This window comes from Notechis scutatus, chromosome 2, assembly GCF_049901735.1.
Source record: "Notechis scutatus isolate UNSWTSFEM ecotype Mainland chromosome 2, rNotScu1.2, whole genome shotgun sequence".
Taxonomy (NCBI): Eukaryota; Metazoa; Chordata; class Lepidosauria; order Squamata; family Elapidae; genus Notechis; species Notechis scutatus.
Window position 1 is genome coordinate 151,433,319 of NC_142010.1, and position 19,259 is coordinate 151,452,577.

At 36.8% G+C, this 19,259-nt stretch overlaps 1 protein-coding gene across 2 annotated transcripts in view; it reads right to left on the minus strand.

Annotated features, from left to right (window-relative positions):
• The window catches only part of WNK3 (WNK lysine deficient protein kinase 3), a 103,960-nt gene that overhangs the window by 14,521 nt on the left and 70,180 nt on the right, over positions 1 to 19,259 (minus strand). The window contains exons 12-20 of one of the 2 annotated variants that reach the window (XM_087956769.1): positions 17,902 to 17,966; positions 16,240 to 16,381; positions 14,760 to 14,876; positions 12,883 to 13,035; positions 12,732 to 12,783; positions 9,140 to 9,247; positions 6,743 to 7,551; positions 6,122 to 6,212; positions 5,472 to 5,593 (exon numbers count right to left, since the gene is read on the minus strand). In XM_087956769.1, coding sequence (XP_087812895.1) covers positions 5,472 to 5,593; positions 6,122 to 6,212; positions 6,743 to 7,551; positions 9,140 to 9,247; positions 12,732 to 12,783; positions 12,883 to 13,035; positions 14,760 to 14,876; positions 16,240 to 16,381; positions 17,902 to 17,966 — 1,659 coding nt within the window. Of the gene's footprint in view, positions 1 to 5,471; positions 5,594 to 5,983; positions 6,213 to 6,742; positions 7,552 to 9,139; positions 9,248 to 12,731; positions 12,784 to 12,882; positions 13,036 to 14,759; positions 14,877 to 16,239; positions 16,382 to 17,901; positions 17,967 to 19,259 lie in introns of both variants that reach the window. The other variant, XM_026676280.2, reaches the window with a different exon arrangement.

Consider the following 19,259-nt stretch of genomic DNA (forward strand, 5'->3'; position numbering starts at 1 on the left):
ATGATTTCCCCAGTTGCCAAAACAAATTAATGGTCCAGTGTTTAACTCTACACAAAGCATTATAGAAGTCTCCTGATTTACTTTGTGGATGATAAAAAAGGGATTACACCTGAGTAATATAATCTGGGTATAAGTACTCAATTGACAAATACATTGGACAGCAGGAAGAAATAAAGTATTTATTTGCATAGCTTTCTTGAATTTCAAATAATTTCAGTTGCAAGAACATAAGGCACAATGGAGACATAAATCTGCTCCAGCATATTTATTAGTGGTCCTCGACTTACAATCACAATTGGGACTGGAACTTCGGTCACTAAGCAATGTGGTTGTTGAGTTACACCTGATTTTACAACCTTTTGTGCCATGCCTCAATTAAGCAAATCTAGCTCCCTTCAATTGACTTTGCCTCTGACTCTAGGATGCTGCAACTGTCATAAATACATGCCAGTTGCCAAGCACCCAAAATTTGATCATGTGACCAGCTCCACAGTCATAAGTGCAAGGGCCATCTGTCAGCCACTTTTTTCAGCATCATCGTAACTTCGCACAGTCGTTAAATGAATGGTGGTAAATTAAGGACTACTTGTATAGCCATCATTTTTCTTCCTTCTTTATTTTCTTGTTGGAGCTAACTACGATGCAGCATTACATCTTCACTTAACCATGATTAAGTTCATGGTTAAAATTGATTAGTAGTATAGGGCTAATTTATCCAGGAAATTTTGATGAAGATTTAACAAAGTTTTATTCCAAAAATAACGGGGGGAAGGAGGAGTAAGCAGCATAAAGAAGTTACAAAACATGTCATAAATTTCTAAATTTTAAAAGACGACAATTCTATATTTAATAGGCCCCTTACTAAAATATTAGGCAGAAAAAAATCTCTTCTTGAACCTCTCAGCTTTTGATACCATCCATCACAGTATCCTTCTGGACCAGCTTCAGCAGGTTGAAAGTGGGCAGGACAGTGATGCTGGCTCTCCTTTTTCCTTCAGGGTTGGTTCCAGTGCTATTGAGGGGTGAGGGGAGAGATACGGCCTGTGGCCCCTTTTGTAAGGTGCTGCAGGGCTCAATTCTCTCTCCTCTCCTAAAAATCTACATAGAGGGTAATCCAAAAGTTCAGGCTGAGGGATCAAATGCAACCCAGCTTTATATTTCCACCCTGGCTTATCTGAGTGATGCCATTAATATTCTCAGTGGTTTATGGGTATAGATGAGGAACAAGAGGCTTCAACTCAACTCTAGGAAGACCAAATGGCTCTAGGTTTTAGGAACCACTGGTTCTGAGGGCCTCCCATTTTTAGTTCTGAATGAGATTGCAAACCTTCAGATGGAATCTGTGAACAATTTAGGAATTCTCTGGGATTCCTGGCTCCTGCTCTAAGAACAGGCAGGCATAAATGGAAAGGCTTTTCCACAATTATATTCTGTACACCAATTACATCCATTTCTGGACTGGGAGGTTCTGCTTATAATAATTCATGCCTTGGTCACTTCCCAATGGGACTGTGCATTATTACACGGGGCTGTCCTTGAAGAAGCTTCAAGTGGTACCGAATACAGCAGCACAAGTAGCGATAGCTGCCTTTCATTTCATGCATGTGACACCTCTGTTTTGCAGACTGCATTGGTTATCATTATGCTTCCAAATTCAATTCAATTCACGCTTCTGGTAGTTATCTATATAGCTAGATATTGGGCTGAGTTACTTACAGAACTCTCTCCTCTTTTCCAGGATCTATCTATCCTGTTAGATCTGGTAGGAGAGGCAAGCCCTGGGTCCCATCTATTAGGAAATGTTACCTGGCGGGGCTCAGAAAGTCTTTTCTTCTGTGGCACCTACCCTCCTGACCATCATTCCCATGGAGACCAGACTTGCCCTGACCCTATTGGCTTTTGTGAGGCCTTGAAGACCTGACTTTGTAACCAAGCTTGGGGCTCTGATTTTGTATTTGAGTCCATATCATGGCTCTGTTAAATGCTATTGTTTGGCTTTTTATCTTTGCTGCTGTGTTGATATGTCCATATATGGATCTATTACTCTGTTATAATGTTTTTTAATCTTATTTTTATTCATTGTTAGCCATCCAGAGCCATGTATTTGAAATGGCCAGCCATATAAATTGAAGAAATAAGTAAACATTATCCGACTTAACTATTTTGCTATAAGTAAATAAACAAGTTGTAATATAAACTGGAGTTCGTTCAAGCAATGTTTATTTCTACACAAAATCCATTTGCAGGCAGAAATTTGCATGAATCACACACACATGCACACACACACAACACACACTCATTCCCTGGAAGATATCATTAAAGTGTATTGCATTAAAACTAAGGACCAGTTTCAAAGTCAAATTTTTCTTTGTCTGCAAAGCCAATTGACAAAGACTTGGAGAAACTAGGACCCTATTTTCTGAAATAGATTGAGGTAGAGTAAGATACAATCACTAATCCCTTTTTTCCTATCAGATTTCAATAATTAGAAGTTGACTCATTAACTCACATAAAACAGTTTTCAGGTGTAAAATCTGCACACAAAAGAATTTTTTACTGGTTAAACAGAGTGAGATTTCATTAATCTTGGCATTATTTATAATTTGGAACCAAAAGAACAGACTTCTATTTTCTTAGCATCGTACACAGGTATCCACAGAATCCAATGCTTTTGATAAAATGATATAAATAGTATCACAATGTGGAAAGGCAAATGATCAAAGCAGTGCAAGCGTGGCCCTTTTATACATACATCCAGCATCACAGTACACGTACAAGAGGAGCAGAGCTTATGGTGTGATTGCATTATCTTATTTTTGTCATTTGCCTTCCAAAGTCCATTGCAGATGATTTAGAACAAATTATTGGCACTGGTTGGGAAGGAGTTACAGTTGAGAAGTAGATGTGCCAAAAGTCTAGCTTACATTCCTATCATCTCCAAGTAAAAAATAATCAGTACTGGGTATTTACACTGTGAAAAATCTCTGCTAAAGAGGCAAAAGACGCATCATGGGTTATTAAGTGCCATACAAGACAGAGATATAGTTGGCCTGACATAATATAAATTCCTATACAGAATCATATATAATAGGATGCTATATAATAGGATTATTATACAGATATGATAGATAGATAGATAGATAGATAGATAGATAGATAGATAGATAGATAGATAGATAGATAGATAGATAGATAGATAGATAGATAGATAGATAGATTCTGCTGTAACATATAAGAGTGTCATTTCATCCTGTTGTTATGGAATCATATCTACACTGCCAGACATGCCAGCATTGCTGTCTTTGGCGACAACTCGATAAGCATGTTCTAAATTAAAAAAGACAATCTATCCTAAGGCATAAATGTATTATTCCCAAAATTTCTTCCCTCTACTTGAGACTTCCCATTTTCTGATGGGCAGTACCAAAAATAGGATAGTTCCACTCTGCAGTAGATTCAAAAATGAACTACAGCTTCATCTTCTTGACCCACTTTCTTCTTCTGCAAGCCCTTTTTTTTTTTAAATGAAGATAACTGCTGTTCTTTTCCTAAACCCAATTAGATGCAATTCATGGCGGGGTGGGGGGAGATAATTTAAATATTCCTGCATCCTGTGACACTGATGAGAATCATCTAGCTGCAGCAATTAGGGCGGGGGGGAATCTCCCTTGGATGCAATGGGATCTTTTTCTAAGTTTAATTACCAAGCTAGGAAATTTTCTTCAAAATGGCAAATGAGAAGCAGTGAGAGAAAATGGGTGGAGGAAGCAGGGAGGGAGGTAGAAATACACAAAATATGAATAATGAAGTGCAAGAAACAAGCTTCAATAAAACAGGTGCTAAATCCATGTTTATTAGAAAAGATTGATTACTTTGCCTGGGTTGTACCTAAAACCAAGTCAGATTATGTTTTTTGGAGGTTCACTTTGTTTTTATTTTACTCAGTTGTGTCATAATGGATTCGTAGCACAGAAACAATCTACATTTTTCTCAGACAACCCTGAATTTCAATTTGAAGTGCCCTGTTTTGAGTTTGAAACAATTGTTTCAAGAATCATCAGTTTTATAAATAAACCTCTCCAAATTTGAATCAACATTTCATATGCAACGTTGCAGCTTACAGATACAAATCTGTGTTACTATGTAAACCTGAACCAAATACCACTTGTCAAATTCTGTAGTAATACAGCAGAGCTAGCAACGACACAGGCATTAAATCAGTGGTCGCCTATCAGTGGGCCGCGGCCCACTGGTGGGCCATGAGAAAATTTTGGTGGGCCGCAGAGAAATCTCACCCCCACAGCACTCCCCCAAAGCAATTAATCCAGGCTGCACAGAAACACAAGGCTGCGCCACCCACATGGCCCGCGGGAACCCTCCCTGCCCACTCACTCCTTACCTGGCAAACTTGCCTGCTAAATTGCTATTTTTCCCTTTTCCAACCATCATCTGTTCTGCTGTGCCTGGAGATTTAAATTAACTAGAAAGCAGGAAATGGTTGGATTTCTTGCTTTCTAGCTAGTCTTTAGATCTTTGGCTCTGCTTTTAAGCACAGCCGAACCTCCCTTAGGACTGAAGTTTCTATTATTCAGTGCAGACTCACAGCAAGCAAATTTGAGTGACTGAGCTAGCCGATGGCAGATAGATAGATCACTGAATGATTCTGTGAGCAATTCAATCTGCCTGCTTTGCCTGATTTTGGGTAAAAGTTGCTCTTTTTTTTATAAAAATATTCAATATTTACATACATGGTGTGTTGTGAGTTAATTTTGTGAGTTTGCTTGCTAGCAAATTTTATGTGACAGACTAAGCTAAAAAAAATATCAATATTTATATAAATATTTATAATATTTACATACAAGCCATGCCCAGCCAGTCACATGACCACCAAGTCACCCCCACAAATTAGGCCATGACCACAGAACCGGTTTTAGTGGTCCCTGGGATTTAAATTATGAGTTTGGTGGTCCCTGAGGTCCAAAAGTTTGGTGACCCCTGCATTAAATGATACTCATCTGCTTCTCATAATTAATACATCTAAAAATTACAAACCAGTTATCATTGGTTCAATAAAGCTATAACCAAAACCCTGAGCTTCAGTTATTCTACTTTTTGCCCAAGTGAAAGATAATGACTTGAAATATATGCCACCTAGAATAGTGCTTCCCAACTTTAGCAATTTCCAAGTGTATGGTTTTCATTTCTCAGAATCATCAAATATGATAATTGAAGTCAACACATTAGAAGGTTAACCAGTTGGGGACCTAACTCAATACCTCAAGTAATTATTACAGCTATGCACTTGCTGAAAAGCCAACAAGGATTGTTGCACAACATACATCCTTTTATTCAATATATCAACAATAAAATATTTTTGATCCCCAACAAAAAATTATTTTTGATCCCCAAATATAAATTATTGTTGGATGGGACATATTTGAGTATGAACGAATGAATGAAATTATAGTTACCTGAAATCTGCCTCGCTGGAATGATCCAGCTCCAGATTTAGAATGACCAGATATTTTATTATCTCTGGTTGCTTGCTCAGAAAGAGAAATCCAGTCAGAAGCAACATCAGCAGTCATCTCCTCTGTTGTGATTTTTTTTAAAAAAAAGGGGGAGCAGATGGGGGGGACAAACACAAAGGAAAAACAAAACAGGTCAGGTAAATCTGTGACCATGTGAACACTAACAAACAGTACTACATTATAAAATAAGAGTCTACTATACATGTAGGCTTTTTTTTTTAAATATCCCAAGACCTACGCTTCTATGTGGAATGAAAAAACTGGTTAATCAAACCAGAAAACAAAGTGGTGACGGATGAAATGTTACACAGGGATATATGGGTTTGCAAGAAATGCCCAAATTTAAAAAAAAAGAAGAAGAGGAAGAGGAGGAGGAGGAGGAAAGAGAAACATACTTAAAGAAATCAAAACAGATGTTACCTAGTCTAGATCCCTGACTGTAAGCACACTACCTTGCCGGACTTTTGATCTCTTGAAAAAGCTGGTCTGCCGTAGCCTGTATGCCCAGCTTTTTAATTTGCGAGTCCAGGATTTCTTGCTAATAGGGTTTTTGAGACTAGGGCAAGTAAAGCTTAGGCCAAAATATCCACCTCCTGCATGAAGGTTCACAGCTCCACCACTTGATTCTGAAGCAGGACAAGCCACAGGATTCTCAGGAAATGAAGTCTCCAAGGACATCTCCTGAACAAAATAAGGGGAGCAGGGAAGCAGGTAGAAAAGAAACAGTATCTGAATAGCAGGATGAGGATGCTTCACATACCACTTGAGCCTCAGATGCATTAAAGATCACCTCCTTACTTAATGTTACATCAACCCATCTCTAAACAAATCTGAATGTCCAATTCCTGAAAATCTTAATAGTTTAAGTGGAAAAAAGAGGAATGCCAATTTTAAAATTTTAAAACCAATTTTAAAACACCATTTAATTCATTCATTAAACCAGTTTCCTGATTAATTTTACATATAGTCAGATCTCTGGTCCCTATGATTTCCTGATTTTCCACACAGATTTCTCTTCCCATTTAAAAACCACATTACTAAATTGATGAATAGGGGAAAAACATGTTGGAACCATCTGTGTGGAATCAATGCTTACCTTTCATTTGCCAGGATCAATGAAGGAGATGAATTTATACAGGCATTCAGCAATATTCTGTATTTCTTTAGTGGGCAAACAATTTTCAGCCCCCACCAACCCTATCAATACTCACATGTCTGCAGAAATCCCTGGGAACAGAGGTAATGGCCTCTTGCCTCATCACTGGCAAGCTATCAGGATGACTTCCAGGTGGAATGAGTGCAGCTTGGGGATCAGTCTCTTGGGGGGAATTAGTGTCCTGTGTTTCATGTCCCGGGCAGGGAAAAGTATCTTCAGCAGATGAGGAAAATGGAGACTCCACTGCGCTCTGTGTGTCTTTTTGGCTCTCAGGAGAAGTGCCTGACAAGCTGTGCTCCTGATACAGAAGTGTCCGCAGCTTTTCATCCAGAGTTTTGATGTTGCTGTCAACAAAATCTATCTTAGGGGGCCCCTCACTGTCTGATTCTAGAATGGATGTGGAGGAAATTCCTTCCTGACTCGGAGTATGCACCGAAGCAGCTGTTTGCTCAGCATTTATTACATGTTCTGCTTCCTCAGTGATCATTGGTGTGGATTCAAAGGCTTCTGTGAACAAATTCAACTCATTCACAACAGATGCTGGATGAGATACATATGAAGATAGGGGAGCTCCATTAGACTGAGTCTCTGCTGGCAAAGGGTCCAGCCAAGCCTCTGAATCGTAAGTAGTAACATCAGTATTGTCACTTGTAGAGGCAGATGGTAATTTATCCGTGCTGCCTTCTGCTTCATGAGAAAGAGCTGAATGTTCAGGTTCCAAAATTTGAGGTTCAGATATCACACTGTCACTTGTCAAATCCTCTGAACTGAAAGAAGGACTAGGCTTATGTTGGTTACTAAGATTGTCCACAGGTTGTGAACAATCTTTGGGTCTCTCTTCTTTTGTACTTTCCTTTATACAATCTGCAACAAAACAGATGAACAATTGAGGCTAACAAATAAAACTCCAGAAAAAAGCATATTATTAATAAAGCTTTAAAAGCCAATCACAATGTTGGTTACTACTGCTTCTTCTTCTAAAATGTAACATTTCACAGTAAAAGTTAAATATTATTATGACCAAGCGAGAGATGGTTTAAAAAATTCAGATGCCACTATTTTCAGACTTGCTTAGGAAATTAAACCTTATGAATCTGAAACAGAAGATCCTCATCAGAATTGGAATCCTGGAGATATGTTGAAAACCAAGATTCCCAGTATTCTCAGCTAGCATAGCTCATGGCATTGCAGTCCCAACATATTTAAGGGCACCAAGATTGGGAAAGGCTGGGCAAAAAGATATCACAGAAAGAGCCCAGAGAGAAATATTGAAATAACAAAAACTCGGATTGAGGTGATATCATCACCTCAATTGAGGTGATTTTTTTTTCTTTTAAAATGTTTATCTATTTTTAAGCTGTGTCTCATTAAGATGTTTTGATCAAAATAATAAAAAACAGCAAAGTAAAAACTAAAAGGATGGGCTGGTGGGGAGGGGAAGAAAACAAGATCTTATGAACAGTAACATTTAATGTCTGGGCAAATAAAGGGTTTCTTTTATTTATTTCCAAAGAAATCATTGTATTAAGATGGAAAGTTCATTGTTTTATTAAATATATAAAATGATAATTATTATAGGTCAGTGATATATTTATTTCTTGCCCAACCCTAATGCCAATTAAATCACGAATTTTCTTCATCAGGGGTGATATAACAGAAATTCAGTATTGAACTGAATATGGGTGACACTGATTATGCTGTGCTCTCTATTAGAACATGAAGATTTGCTGCAGGTATTAAAACTGATTTTATATAGTTTGTGCTTCTTTATGACTATCCATCACCATACTAATCTAAGAAAAAAAATACAGTAAAAAATGGCAAAGTTAACTCTGTCAACATAATTATTGTGCATGAACCAATAAGGCAACAAACAAATAAGCAAATTATGTTTTTTTTTTAACAGTGACTGAGAAGAACGGTAAAAAGTGTAAAATTTCTATAAAACTTCAGAAAAATGAAAAACATTTCCACAAAATATGAACTTAATCACTTTAGCACAGTGTTAAGAGGCTAGGATCTTCTCAAAGATCAAACAACTGCCATTAACTGGATTGGTTATCCCTAAAGTAATAAAATACTTTCCTATGAAGATATTCATAGTATCTTCATAGGAAAATACTTTATTACTATTCCCCCCCCCCCAAATAATTTGCTTTCAAAATGGAAATGTGATCACAGGGCAAATAAGGCTTTTTGTAAGTTTGCTTAATTTTCTGAGGGATGGAACATGGTTTCAAATTCAGATTGCCTTCCTTTCAGGTAAATGCAGTAATAGTGAAAAGGAAGAGATTCTCAAATAGTCTGCTGTTCTTCACCACCATTCACCTAATACTTTGAATTCTGAGCCACTCTTATTTAAGCAAAGCCCAGTTCCAAAATCATCCAGGTATTATATTATGCGAAAAGAAAAATCTGCCATTCCTCCGCTCCTCCTAAAACATGTATTCACCTGTTGTCTGACATCCTTCAACAGTGTTCTGGGTTTCTCTGTTCTTTATTGTTTGGTTGATGCAAAACCTCCAGCGGCCAACAGGGGATGACTGGGGAGCAGCATCGCCTAAAAGGAGAGAGAGAGAGAGAGAGAGAGAGAGAGAAAGAGAGCAAGCAGGGGAGATCACTTCATTGTTTAGATAATTACAAAAACAGCACTGCTGTTGCAAAAAAAAGGAATCTTAGAAGTAAAATTATCAGGAGGGCTATCCAGAAATCTGGATTTGAAGGGGGAAAGCTGATTAGTAATATGTATGGGTGCTGTCACACTTGTGGATAGCACCACATGGAAAGAGTTTTATTTTTCCTGGATTTTCATGATTGCTGTTCCAGTTGTGTTTTAAGAAGTTAAAATGTCCAATGTGTAGATTGATGTAGTACACTTCAAATAATTTCTCCCCTTCAAGCCTGGATCACTGTAATCCAACTAATTAGGATGCCTGTTAGGTGATAATCCTTAATATTGGGATTAAGATTAGCATTAGGATTAATAGACATAAGGGAACACTAAAGTGTCGACATCAGAGTAAACACTAAGTCTAATGCTGTGTGAAGGGTGGACTTTCTTCCTTCGTGTTTTTTTAAAACATTATTTAGATGCATTTTTTAAAATGAAAGTAGTGTTCCTTTAGAAGCCACTAATGAAACATAAAAGCCTTTCTTTCCTCTTTCCTTTCTGTACAAATCGATTATTCAAAATTATCCTTCTTCTGGCTGACAATACATACACATTTGTTTATTCATTTTTCATGTATTAATTAATTCAATTTAAAGACCATCTAACTTCATAAGAAACTCATTCTGGGTGATTTACAACATTAACTGTAAGAAAACAATACAACAATGAGATCAAAGGTTGTGAATATCTAGAAGAATATTGGATAAAATTCTACAGATACCACCCTATCCCAAAACCTAAGTTCAAAGATGTTCATTAGTAAAAACAATGTTTCTCAGGCCATATTTCCACCATATTTATCATAAATTGCATACACATCTATGAAATTTGCTTGATGTGACACACCTGTCCTTTGCTTGTCTTTATTAAATGTATTGGTACATGACATATTGATCCTGCTTCAATAGAACCATTCTGTATTAATTAATTTTATTCATTTGCACTATTATTTAATTGCAACTGAAACAAATCAAAAGCACTGCTGAAGTATCAGAAAGTAACCATGAGTTTAATTTCCATGGAACAAAGCTCAAAACAAAGGAAAAAAGATATCTAAAATATAATCAATAAAATAATCAGATTATTAGTGAATTCAACAGATTTCCTTTTAATCCAGAGTTTGATTTTTTTCTCAGGAGAAGGCTTTCTGATACATATCTGACTTGTATGACATATTTCTATTTTATCAAAATTTACATTGATTGTATCATTAATCACTCAACCCAGAAAAAGATCCATAACTTTTACTCACACTACAGATTGCAGCATTAGGATCCAAAGAGCTGTGTCAAGCTCCACCAAACATACCAAGTAACAATCATAATTTGCTTTTGAAAACTCCATGTTTTACAATTGTCTTTACATAAGAAAGACTTCTGCTTTATAAACACAACTAATTATCACTCAACTCAGCCTTCCCCAACCTAACTCCCAAATTCTAACTCCCAAAATTGCCAGTCAGCACAATAGTTGGAAATTCTGCAAGTTGTATTCTAATACTTATTTAGCAGTTTTATTGGCCAGCTCAACCCAAAAGAACTGTAGATATTGCCAAATAGATCTACAGAAAACCGGGTTGGGACAAACTACGATGATGTTTGAATTATGGAACTCTGCATTATGGCCAGAATCATAAGCATTCCGGTCCCCTGGGGACCTAAAAACATGCATGTTAGAATTATGTGAAATTACAAAATCAAAAAACCAGATGCTTAGTTTGAGAACAATAATAAAACTGCAATTGTTCTGCTAATGCAACTATTGAAACAAAATTAGGAAACCAACCATGTTTGAAACCGATTGATTTTGTATCATATAAAGGATCACAATAAATAGTTCACACTAGACAACCCATAACCCATTGGGTCCTCGTTTCAGAGATATTTTGTTAAAGAGACAACCAGAATGAGCAGGGTAGGCAAAAAAGCAGTGGGATCATGAGTGACTTTGGACTTCCTGTTGGCTTCTCCATTAAGTTTCCTTGGGGGAAACTGGCAAGGAATATTAGAATCCTTCCTCCCTCCCTCCCAATTTTCCTTCCTTGCTTTCTTTTGGATATTAAAATGCAAACTAAATTGGCTAAAATGATCATTCCATATTTGGACACAGCTCCCTGTAGTAGCTGCAAGCAGGACATCATTATCCTGGAGCAAGGCCTAGGTAGGAGAAACTACGATACAGGTATTGCATGATGTGAGTTATCAGCAATGGCAATAATGCCAAAGTGCATGCCAACTTTTGCAGGAAAGTTGTCAAAAGGCCGGTGGTGCATCTTATTCAGCTGCTGGTGTTGGCATAATGCTGGCATTATGACCCATTTGGTTACATCATGGTTACATACTTAAAATTCATGCCGTTGATAGCTTTGATAACCTCTTGAGATGCATAGTCCTGTGCAGGCCTGGGCCAATATTAGACGAGCCAGCAGGGATTTGCAAGTGTGGAAATCTGACATCAGAGATTTCATCAAAGTACTGCTGCTAGCTTTCAAGATTAACTTTGCCCTACCATCCATTTTTATCCTTAATGCATATGTAGTGCTCAATGCCTTTTGCTGCCTTGGCATACATTTTCACTACTTAATATAGGTAGTCCTCAACTTACGACCACAAGTGAGGCTAAAATTTCTGTTGCTAATTTGTTAAGTGAGTTTTGCCCCATTTTATAACTTTTCTTGCCATGGTTGTTAAGTGAATCATTGCAGTTCTTAAGTTAGTAACAAGTGGTTAAGTGAATCTGGCTTCCCCATTGACTTTGCTTGTCAAAAGATTGCAAAAGGAGATCACATGACCCTGGGGACACTGCAACTGTCATAAATATGAGCCAGTTGCCAAGCATCTAAGTTTTGGTCACATGATCATGGGAATGCTGCAATGGTTGTAAGTGTGAAAAATGGTCGTAAGTCCCTTTTTTCAATGCAGGGATAATCTTAAGGAGTTGGTAGTGAATACAACTTATGTATCTATGAGGCATAGCTTTTACCAAACAGGCTTCTATTATTTCTAAATTTTCTTAAAAGATCCACCAAGCCAACTTCATAAATAATCCTAATTTAGCAACACTCATTAGGAGCTTGTTATTTACCATTCTTCAGCCTATAATAATGTCATTAACATGTTTAGAATATTCCACTAAAATCAACAGGACTGCTGCAGAGTCAGCAACTGACTCTTTGCAGCAGTCCAGAGAATCAAAGGTAAACTATCATAAAGGGATTGAAAGGACAAAAGGGAAAAGAGCTGAAAATAGACCTTTGTCAAAAATCCACTATGTTCCATAGATCTATTTTTAAATAAGGATGGTTTTAGTCTTGTGTGTTTCAGAGTGTTGCTTTGGGTCCTGCAGGATTAAATGTTTTAAAATAGTTACTTACTGCCACTTTGAGTAGATGCTGGATTTATCTGAACTTGTTCAGAAGATCCTGTCTGAATTAAAAATGAATAGATAAATATAAAAGGGGAGTTTCCCAATATAAGTACACATCTTTCCAGAAAACTGGCATTACTAAAAAAAGCTAAACTTACTTGACAGTTATTCGGATCAGCAGATGATTCCATGCCAGCAGCTCGTTCTTCAATAGGAAGACTAGAAATGATGTCTTGAGCCTGGCAGACAATAGCTCTCAGTTCATCAACAAATTTATCCTTCTCATTTTCCAAAACAAAATTATCTTCAACCTAGTAAATGGGAAAGGGAAGAGGGGTGGGAGAAACAGGATAGAAGATATGGATACAAACCTTATTTTGCTGTTCAATTTCTGGCTATCACCTATTCCAACATGCTGTAGAAAATTAGATCTCACCCATAAATATTCACATTCCAAATATTCAGAGTTATTACAAAACATTAACCTTGAAAAAAGTATTATAAAAAAATTTACTGAAGCTTTATTTCCCAATAATGCTAATTTCTGTTCCTTTATGAAATGCCAACTCTTCTCATACGATGCCAGTGCCCAGTTCTTCTATTATAATTTGTACTAATGGAAATACCTCAGTTTTTGAAATATTAATATTGTCTGGCTTCATATCCATCTGAATTTTATTTTTTACTTTTTTCTTACAAAGCAAAATACTAATATCTGACATCATTTTTTATTTTTACAAACATCTTTGGGCACTATCTGGGGGGCTGGAATTATGGTAAGCAGCAATATCTATTTGTCTCCTGATGAATGCATGGTTTGTGATTAGCCTTGCCCAACAATGTTGCCAATTTTGTGAATATCTGGTAAGTGTTCTCAAAATTTCAAATGAGCCCATTAATCGATCGATCATAGAACATACTTATTTCGAAGCAATACCTCCCCCCTGTACTATTTCCTTACAGATGATGAGTACGTTTGGAATAATTCTTCTATAGTATAATGTGAAGGATTATAATTCTATGAATGGTCACCTGAAAGTACATCCCATGTGATGAAATAGTTTCTAATAAAAAGAATAAGGTTCATGATGCAAAGTTAGCTTTCAAATATGAAATGCATATGCTTTCAAAATGCTAATTTAAACACAGAGCACTCTCTGAAATGTTTTTCTAATGTTTCTCTTCTCCTCCTGTCCCTCACCCCCAGGTAATATACTCCCAGGTATTCATGCCAGTAGGTCACACGGAACTTCAACTAGCAGGATCCAGGAGAAAGGCTTCCTCTGCTGTAGCGCTGAGGGGGAACATCTTGCCCATCCCCATGGGGTGAGGTTTGCCTCCACTCTCCTTCTGCCAAGGACCTGAAGATCTGGCTTTGCTGTCTGGCTTGGAGACCCAATGGGGGAGTACTTGAAATAGAGGTTGATGCCAGACTAATTAACTGCGCTCATAGTCCCCCCCCTCCACGCTTCCTGGTCTCCCTCTTTTTTAAAATTCATTTTATTGTAGTTTCCTTGTTTTATTATTTAATTACTTTGCTATTTTTGTTTAATTTTTTAAAAAATCTCATTTTCACTATTGTAAGCTCCTCCTCCCCCAGAATAGCCCCATGGCAGGATGAGTGATAAATAATTTTAACAATTAATAAAATATTTAGGACTAAAATATTAATTATATTACCAGTCTAAAGAAAGCTAATAGCTTTCAGAAATTCCAAATGTGATGTTTCCAAAAGTAAAGTGCAGCCATATATTTCTATCCTTTATACTCAGACATTTCTCTAACAGCCCCCAATCCTCTTCATTTTTATAGTCTTGCCCCAAAACCAGTATCAAAATTAATTCTCAAATAAATAAAATGTAGGCATATGAGCTGCAAAACTAAAATTTGGCTTTAGGAAGTTCTATATAACTTGAGGAATATTGAGGAAGCAGAGTACTTGCATTTGAACTATATAGCATCTAAATAATTTTTAAAAGTTCGAATGCCATTAGTAAGAAATTATCTACTTTGAAGCAAGGCATATGTAACTTGCCATGTAATCAGCTATATCCTCTGGAGCATCTCCATCAACATCGAATTTAAATGTAACCATCTTGTTGTTATGCGTTTCAAGTTGGCACTCAACAGTATTGTCTCCAGATGTTGATACCTGATTGAACAGCAATAAAAGAGACATTGTGCTATTAGACAGATGCAGAATACATCTTTTTTTTCTACCTTTAACATCTAACGTAAGTTATACTTTGCTACCAATTCCATAAAATCACCTGAGCAGTTCAACAACAAAGCACTATTATAATTGTCTTTACTATGGCAAGGCTCAACCTTGTCAATAATTTTTATTTAAATGCATGTCCCAAAGGTGCTTTTTTTCAAGAGGCAACTGGACATTTTTTGGTTTTTCTTTGAAAACGTTTTGCTTCTCATCCAAGAAGCTTCTTCAGCTCTGACTGGATGGTCAGCTCTTTCAATGCATGTGTTACAGGTCGCATACTGTATCATTAACCAAAGAATTAGGAATCATATGAGACTGCTTCATCTTCTAATGATGGAAACATTGGGTCAATAGAGGGCAACTAGCTGGTTTTGTTCTTTCTGCATCCTGCAATATAAACATTCACACATATCTGAAATATTGCCTATGAATTAGAAGAGCCAAAGTACTGGTTCTTAATAGAAACAGAGAAAATAATTCTCCACCTGCAATAAGAATTAATGTGGTTTGTCTTGTTTTTGCTTAGCTATGGGTGAACCCAAGCACTGTAGTTTACAAAATATGACTTATGCCTTAGTGGAATGTACAAACTCAGCCAATTGTGAGTCAATTAAAATTGGTCACTGTTTAATACACAGATATATAGAACCCATTTTCTTGAATGCATGGTAACATTAAATCACTGTTTTAACTGCAAGCAGTAACCAAAATTGTAAAAACATTAGCACTTAAGCTAAGGTAAACAATCTCTTTATTGATGTTGTCACAAGATCTGAAGATACGCTCTTATGTAATCTTGTTTCTCTTCTACATCCTGTTCTCCAGGATCATGCAAGTATTTTGGGGCTAGTGAATTATTTGTAATTTTGAAAAGTGTATCTTGAGCACTGTCAGAAAATGATGATTATAGAAGGATTTTGCCTACATATAAATTGGCCCCATAAAATGGCCAGTCATAAATCAATTACTTATCAGATAAGCTTACTTTCTACTTCTCCAAAGTTACCTTTGACTTCTATTCTAAGCACATTCCAAGCAAGGTACTGGAGTGCAGTTGCTCACTGTTTTTTTTTTTAAATATTTATGAAGTATTCCTGTAAGAGCTATGTGAAGGCCAGTGGCATTTTTCTCAAGAAAAGTGATGCTACTTGATGATGCCTTGCTTTACAGCATGCTAACTTTGGTAACTTCTTTGTCAAAATAAATAAATAAATAAAGTCAGAGAAGGCAGGAAACCTAGCCAGCAATTTTGTTGTATATCCCTATTTAAAAGCTTCCAGTTTAAAAATATACAAACCTGCAGTACAGTGAGTTGAAATTTGGTTCCCTTCTCTGGCCGGGCACAGGAGGTCCTTCTCTGTTTGCTCTTGTCTTGTTTGCCATTTCCACATGGAAGGTCACAGCCAGTCACACCTTCCTTTGGAAGGTCCTGTACCAAGCTAAACAAAAGAAAGACAGGCATATCCTTACCTCCTAAACTTTCTAAACATTAATAAATATAAAACAAAAATTTCAATATACCAATAGCTTAAATCAGAGCCAAAACAATAAATACAGAAAAAACAAAATTTAGACTAAGGCAGGCACTACTTGTTCAGTAACTTAAAAATGATTTTAAAATGTCCATCACTGCTCATGCTGAACACGTATATCTACTGGACTAAAATGCTTTTGACAAGGAAATAGTATAAATTATTATGCTTGAAAAACTGCCAAATTGCTTCTTTATTTCTATTATAAAACATCCTAAACTCAGCAACTTGGACCTAGGAAATTCTGTTCATGCAGGGAAGGGCAACTTCTACCTGTGGAAAATTTTCAATGACACAATGGGAAAGGAAATGATATTGCTTAAGGGATAATTGACAAAGATTTTTTCCTTCTACTTCAATGATGGCAGCTTTCTGAACACACACAGGGAATGTTCTTGCCAGGCACTGATCCTATTCTGCAGAAAAGTGTAACTGCTCTCAGATTAACCTAAAACATTCTTTTGGGGATACTTTATGCTTACAACTTTAAAGAAAATGCGATTTAAGTTAAAACTGGGTTGAAACATATCGACCTTAATCTATGTTACTCTTAGTCACAAATTTCTCATTGCAATAATTAATTAATAAGGTATAGGTCACCGTTTTTAACCTTGGGATAGAGGGAGTGAGGACCATGAGAGTGATGCCAAGGCTAAAACCACAGCCATACAATTTCACTAAAACAAATTTGGGCATATCCGCACATCCTCCCACTCTCCCATTACATTCCAACTTAGGGAACAAGAGATTTAGAGCTTTTTTCAATGGCAGTTTGTTATATTTCTGTGCTGTGCTCTAACTAAGGAAACTGGACATGAGGGTAGATTGTACATATCTACATAGGACAGGGAAGGCATAGCTATATATGGATCTTTACAAATGTGACGTTGTAGCTTCAGTTTTGCCCATTGCTGTTATGTTCTGCTGAAATAGTATGTAGAAAACAATGTGGGCCTACTGTACAGTAGGAAATTTTGCCAGAGAAATGGCCAAGTATTGAAACTGAATGATGCAGCAAAGAACATTTTTGATAACTTAAAGAGTGTTTAATGAATTGTTAAAGACACACACTCTTAAAAATGCTTAATCTAAACTATTTCAGTAAAGAGATTCCACACGTTTTTTTTTAACATTTCATTTGATTAAAAGAAATACCTAAACATTTCATCTTTCTTCTCACATTCTTTGAGAACTGTTACCTTTTCAAGTCATCTTCTGTTTCTGGATATATTCACAGTCCTCTCAGTTCTTCACTTATCAATAAAGAATGTAATTGTTCACCAAGCTGGGGCATAATATTCTAAGCTATCTTTCCCCCACTTAGGAGTCTCCAGTGTTATTATATTGACTCTTGGTTAATGTGAGCTGAAATCCAATCCTCTTTACTGCTGTGACAGCCAAGTGAATTAATCTTAGAGCAAACTCACCCTTGAATAGACTCTTGTTTTTGAACTGCTGGCTGATGCTCATGTTCATCCACTGAGATGGAAACCTGTGAGGAGAAAAGGGGTAAATGGATGTGTACCATTTGCTAATTTCCCCTGAACGGGGGAAAACTTTTAGAAAAGAACTAACTCCAGAACAGGCAAATGGTTTGTGTGTTTGACATAGCACACACTCATGCTTTACTAGATAAAGTATCAAAAATAAACCAGCACAATATTTTATCTTGGAAGTTTTAACGAAGTATTGTGTTTGCTTTTTTCCTCTTAGCTATTTAAACTGTGATTTTGTAGTCATTTTCTTTTTATTTTATAGTCTTCTGTAAATCATCATCTTTGTGACAAGATAAAGCACCTTTTCATTATTGTTATACTGGCCCACTGATAAATGATACAACAGGCTACAAATCACTAATAAGGAAACAATTGTAACTTTCTCAGATTTTACTGTACTTCATCCAAGTATAACTGATACTGCTGCCCTGACTTAGAGCTGTTTTTCTACTCAAAAATTAGATAGGAATTGCTCTCTAGTATGCAGAACTTTTTATGTGATTTTAGCCTTCAGATCAATGGTGGATTAAATTTTTTTACTATCGGCTCTGTGGCCATTGCTTGGTGGGTGTGGCATTGCTTGGTGCGCGTCGCTTGGTGGGCGTGGCAGGGGAAGGTTACTGTAAATCTCCATTCCCTCCCCACCCCACTAACCTGCTTTCCAGCTCCGTTCTCCTGTGCAGGGCAACAAAAGAAGACCCAGACGATCAGCTGGGACTCGGGAGGCAGAGAATAGATGGGGGTGGGGCCAGTCAGAGGGGGTATTTGCCAGTTCCCTGAACTACTCAAAATTTCCACTACTGGTTCTCCCGAACTGGTCAGAACCTGCTGAATACCACCTCTGCTTCAGATACATAAATATTACACTAAAGATAATTGTTCTAACCAGAATAGTCCAACCCAAAAAAAATGTAAAAGCAACAGTACAACAGGCACATAGAAATATAATCCAAAGATTGCTACAGCTAGTGATTTATAATACAATTAAACCTCTTCTATATGTGGTTATTTTTAAAGCTCATTAATAATCTAAGTACTAAGAGAATTAAAAGGCTTCATGGGATTCAAGACTCAAGCCAGTCTTCTTTAAGGAGTTTAAGGCATGAGATAGCAATTTTTGTGAAATTAAAACTTTAAGCTGGATCCAAGAAGTTAGTGAACTGTATCATTAAGAAGACAGGATAACTGAGATGTGATACTTGTACACAATTTAAATTACAGGCCAAAATGCCTAGGCAGCTAAAAAGAAAAAGACGGAGTCAGCAAGAAGAAGGAAAGAAAATTTTGAA